The sequence below is a fragment of the Leucoraja erinacea genome, unplaced genomic scaffold (genome assembly GCF_028641065.1).
Source record: "Leucoraja erinacea ecotype New England unplaced genomic scaffold, Leri_hhj_1 Leri_1382S, whole genome shotgun sequence".
Taxonomy (NCBI): Eukaryota; Metazoa; Chordata; class Chondrichthyes; order Rajiformes; family Rajidae; genus Leucoraja; species Leucoraja erinaceus.
In genome coordinates, this window is record NW_026575652.1 from 9,440 (window position 1) to 15,000 (window position 5,561).

A 5,561-nucleotide genomic window follows, 5' to 3' on the forward strand; every position below is an offset into this window, starting at 1 on the left:
CGCCTGCGCATCCAGCACCAAGATGGCCGCCGTGAAGCCGGCCTCCCTCACCAAGATGGCGGCGGCAGGGAACGGGCTGAGAGGAGCCTCCACCCTCTGCGCCTGCGCGTCCAGCACCAAGATGGCGCCGTGAAGCCGGCCGCCCTCACCAAGATGGCGGCGGCAGAGACCGAGCTGAGAGGAGCCTCCACCCTCTGCGCCTGCGCATCCAGCACCAAGATGGCCGCCGTGAAGCCGGCCTCCCTCACCAAGATGGCGGCGGCAGGGAACGGGCTGAGAGGAGCCTTCGCCCTCTGCGCCTGCGCGTCCATCACCAAGATGGCCCCGTGAAGCCGGCCGCCCTCACCAAGATGGCCGCCCAACGGCGACGTGGCGGGTCACGTGGGGGGGGCGGTAGCTCCTCCTCCTTCTCCTCAACGGCCGAGCGACGACTGAGGCGATGGGTGAGCGCGCGCGCGGGGAGAGAGAGAGAGAGGAGAGAGAGGGGGGGAGGGGGAGGGAGACAGTGAGGGGACACTGGGGAGCCAGAGGGGGCGCTGCACACCGACCTACCTCAGCGGGGCGGCAGCGGGGCGGAAGTGGCAGCAGCGGGGCGGAAGTGGAAGCACCGGGCGGCTGGAAGGAGGGGGGGGGCTCGAGTACACGTCATCACCCGCGTATGTGGGCGTGGCTTATTGGGAAGGCGGGGCCCAATAAAGGTGGGTGTGGCTTATATTAGGGGGGTGGGGCTTATATTAGAGGGGTGTGGCTTATCTTAGGGGGGTGGGGCTTATATTAGAGAGGGGTGGGGCTTATATTAGAGGGGTGGGGCTTATATATAGAGGGGGTGGGGCTATATATTAGAGGGGCTTATATTAGAGGGGTGGGGCTTATATTAGAGGGGTGCGGCTTATATTAGAGGGGGTGGGGCTTATATTAGGGGTGGGGCTTATATTAGAGGGGGTGGGGCTTATATTAGAGGGGTGGGGCTTATATTAGAGGGGTGGGGCTTATATTAGAGGGGTGGGGCTTATATTAGAGGGGTGGGGCTTATATTAGAGGGGGTGGGGCTTATATTAGAGGGGTGGGGCTTATATTAGAGGGGTGTGGCTTATATTAGAGGGGTGGGGGCTTATATTAGAGGGGTGCGGCTTATATTAGAGGGGTGGGGCTTATATTAGAGGGGTGGGGCTTATATTAGAGGGGGTGCGGCTTATATTAGAGGGGTGTGGGCTTATATTAGAGGGGTGCGGCTTATATTAGAGGGGTGGGGCTTATATTAGAGGGGTGGGGCTTATATTAGAGGGGTGGGGCTTATATTAGAGGGGTGCGGCTTATATTAGAGGGGTGGGGCTTATATTAGAGGGGTGGGGCTTATATTAGAGGGGTGGGGCTTATATTAGAGGGGTGTGGCTTATATTAGAGGGGTGGGGCTTATATTAGAGGGGTGGAGCTTATATTAGAGGGGTGCGGCTTATATTAGAGGGGTGGGGCTTATATTAGAGGGGTGGGGCTTATATTAGAGGGGTGGGGCTTATATTAGAGGGGGGGTGCGGCTTATATTAGAGGGGTGGGGCTTATATTAGAGGGGTGTGGCTTATATTAGAGGGGGTGGGGCTTATATTAGAGGGGGGTGGGGCTTATATTAGAGGGGTGGGGCTTATATTAGAGGGGTGGGGCTTATATTAGAGGGGTGGGGCTTATATTAGAGGGGTGGGGGCTTATATTAGAGGGGTGGGGCTTATATTAGAGGGGTGGGGCTTATATTAGAGGGGTGGCGGCTTATATTAGAGGGGTGGGGCTTATATTAGAGGGGTGGTGGGCTTATATTAGAGGGGTGGGGCTTATATTAGAGGGGTGGGGCTTATATTAGAGGGGTGGGGGCTTATATTAGAGGGGTGGGGCTTATATTAGAGGGGTGGGGCTTATATTAGAGGGGTGGGGCTTATATTAGAGGGGTGGGGCTTATATTAGAGGGGTGGGGCTTATATTAGAGGGTGGGGCTTATATTAGAGGGGTGGGCTTATATTAGAGGGGTGGGGCTTATATTAGAGGGGTGGGGCTTATATTAGAGGGGTGGGGCTTATATTAGAGGGGTGGGGCTTATATTAGAGGGTGTGGGGCTTATATTAGAGGGGTGTGGGCTATTATTATTATTAGAGGGGTGCGGGCTTATATTAGAGGGGTGGGGCTTATATTAGAGGGGTGGGGCTTATATTAGAGGGGTGGGGCTTATATTAGAGGGGTGGGGCTTATATTATTAGAGGGGTGCGGCTTATATTAGAGGGGTGTGGCTTATATTAGAGGGGTGGGGGCTTATATTAGAGGGGTGGGGCTTATATTAGAGGGGTGCGGCTTATATTAGAGGGGTGTGGCTTATATTAGAGGGGTGGGGCTTATATTAGAGGGGTGGGGCTTATATTAGAGGGGTGGGGCTTATATTAGGGGGGTGCGGCTTATATTAGAGGGGTGGGGCTTATATTAGAGGGGTGGGGCTTATATTAGAGGGGTGGGTAGAGGGGGGGCTTATATTAGAGGGGTGGGGCTTATATTAGAGGGGTGGGGCTTATATTAGAGGGATGGGGGCTTATATTAGAGGGGCGGGGCTTATATTAGAGGGGGGGTGGGGCTTATATTAGAGGGTGTGGGCTTATATTAGAGGGGTGGGGCTTATATTAGAGGGGTGGGGGGGGTGGGGGCTTATATTAGAGGGGTGCGGCTTATATTAGAGGGGTGGGGCTTATATTAGAGGGGTGGGGCTTATATTAGAGGGGTGGGGCTTATATTAGAGGGGTGGGGCTTATATTAGAGGGGTGGGGCTTATATTAGGGGGGTGGGGCTTATATTAGAGGGGTGGGGCTTATATTAGAGGGGTGGAGCTTATATTAGAGGGGTGCGGCTTATATTAGAGGGGTGCGGCTTATATTAGAGGGGTGGGGCTTATATTAGAGGGGTGCGGCTTATATTAGAGGGGTGGGGCTTATATTAGAGGGGTGGAGCTTATATTAGAGGGGTGCGGCTTATATTAGAGGGGTGCGGCTTATATTAGAGGGGTGGGGCTTATATTAGAGGGGTGGGGCTTATATTAGAGGGGTGGGGCTTATATTAGAGGGGTGGGGCTTATATATTAGGGGGGTGGCAGCTTATATTAGAGGGGGGTGTGGCTTATATTAGAGGGGTGTGGCTTATATTAGAGGGGTGTGGGCTTATATTAGAGGGGTGGGGCTTATATTAAGGGGTGGGCTTATATTAGAGGGGTGGGCTTATATTAGAGGGGTGCAGCTTATATTAGGGGTGGGTAGGGGGGGGCTTATATTAGAGGGGGTGGGGCTTATATTAGAGGGGTGGGGCTTATATTAGAGGGGTGGAGCTTATATTAGAGGGGTGCGGCTTATATTAAAGGGGTGGGGCTTATATTAGAGGGGTGCGGCTTATATTAGAGGGGTGCAGCTTATATTAGAGGGGTGGGGCTTATATTAGAGGGGTGCAGCTTATATTAGAAGGTGTGGCTTGGGGGTGCAGCTTATATTAGAGGTGCAGCTTATAATGGGGGTGCAGCTTATATTAGAGGGGTGCAGCTTATATTAGAGGGGTGCAGCTTATATTAGAGGGGTGCGGCTTATATTAGAGGGGTGCAGCTTATATTAGAGGGGTGCGGCTTATATTAGAGGGGTGCGGCTTATATTAGGGGATTTCAACATTCAACGTTGGGTTGTAACATGAGGTGCTGCTCCTCCTGTTGGCCTCAGGCTGCGTGTTGTTAGCGTGAAGTGGCGAGGCAACGGTGTTGTTGTGAAAGTAAACATGCAGGTTCAGCAGGCCTTCATAAGCCCTTCATAACAAGAGGAGTTGAGTCTAGGAGCAAAGAGGTCCTTCTGCAGTTGTACAGGGCCCTAGTGAGACCACACCTGGAGTATTGTGTGCAGTTTTGGTCCCCTAATTTGAGGAAGGACATTCTTGCTATTGAGGGAGCCCAGCGTAGGTTCACCAGGTTAATTCCCGGGATGGCGGGACTGTCATATGCTGAGAGAATGGAGCGGCTGTGGGCTTGTACACTCTGTGGAGTTTAGAAGGATGAGAGGGAATCTCATTGAAACATATAAGATTGTTAAGGGTTTGGACACGCTAGAGGCAGGAAACATGTTCCCGATGTTGGGGGGGGGAGTCCAGAACCAGGGGCCACACACACACACAGTTTAAGAATAAGGGGTCGGCCATTTAGAACAGAGACGAGGAAAAACGTTTTCACACAGAGAGTTGTGAGTCTGTGGAATTCTCTGCCTCAGAGGGCAGTGGAGGCCGGTTCTCTGGAGAGAATTCTTTCAAGAGAGAGCTAGATAGGGCTCTTAAAGATAGCGAGAGAGAGTCAGGGGAGGCCGGTGGAGGCCGGTGGAGGCCGGTTCTCTGGATGTTTCAAGAGAGGGCTCTTATAGATAGCGGAGTGAAGGGATACGGGGAGAAGGCAGGAACGGGGAACTGATTGTGGACGATCAGCCACGATCACTGTGAATGGCGGTGCTGGTGCTGGCTGGAAGGGCCGAATGGCCTCTACCTGCCTGCACCTATTCATTGTCCTTTGTTGTTGTGGGTGCCGCTAATGGCTTCTCTTTCTCCCTCTCTCTCCGTCTCGCCCGCAGCAGTCAGCACTGGGTCCTCGCTGGTCCTCTCCTCCCTCTTGGCCCTCCTGCTCTTCGCTGGGATGCAGACGTACAGCCGCCAGCTGGCTTCGTCCGAGTGGCTGACCATCTTGGGCGGCTTCCTGGGGTCCGTCCTCTTCATTTTCTCCCTCACCGTATCCTTGGCAACCGCGGCGGATGGGGAATACGCAGACTAACGCCGCCCGGGGCAAGCGGAGACCGTTTGCCCTCCACTTCTGACCTGTAGATGGGAGGTGGGGGTAGGTAATGTGGCGGATGTGGAATACATCGACTAACTGCACACTCGGGGCTCACACGCTAATGACGGTAGCGAGGTAATATGTGGCGTGCGTGGACTAACGGCGGCACAGCTACCGTCTTACAAAAACTGGGAGGTTCTACTGCAGTTGTACAGGGTCTTGGTGAGACCACACCTGGAGTATTGCGTACAGTTTTGGTCTCCAAATCTGAGGAAAAACATTCTTCATAGCAAAAGGATTTGAGTCTAGGAGCAGGGAGGTTCTACTGCAGTTGTACAGGGTCTTGGTGAGACCACACCTGGAGTATTGCGTACAGTTTTGGTCTCCTAATCTGAGGAAGGACATTCTTCATAGCAAAAGGATTTGAGTATAGGAGCAGGGAGGTTCTACTGCAGTTGTACAGGGTCTTGGTGAGACCACACCTGGAGTATTGCGTACAGATTTGGTCTCCAAATCTGAGGAAGGACATTCTTGCCATAGAGGATTTGAGTATAGGAGCAGGGAGGTTCTACTGCAGTTGTACAGGGTCTTGGTGAGACCACACCTGGAGTATTGCGTACAGTTTTGGTCTCCTAATCTGAGGAAAAACATTCTTCATAGCAAAAGGATTTGAGTATAGGAGCAGGGAGGTTTTACTGCAGTTGTATAGGGTCTTGGTGAGACCACACCTGGAGTATTGCGTACA

The 5,561-nt window shown here is 53.0% G+C and overlaps 1 protein-coding gene across 1 annotated transcript in view; it reads left to right on the forward strand.

Annotated features, from left to right (window-relative positions):
• Nucleotides 1-311: 311 nt before the first annotated feature.
• Nucleotides 312-5,561, forward strand: part of krtcap2 (keratinocyte associated protein 2) — a gene marked incomplete at its 3' end in the record, with an annotated part of 9,465 nt that continues 4,215 nt past the window's right edge. Inside the window, exons 1-2 of the mRNA XM_055665616.1 lie at nt 312-443; nt 4,617-4,771. Coding sequence (XP_055521591.1) covers nt 440-443; nt 4,617-4,771 — 159 coding nt within the window. The remainder of the gene's footprint in view (nt 444-4,616; nt 4,772-5,561) is intronic.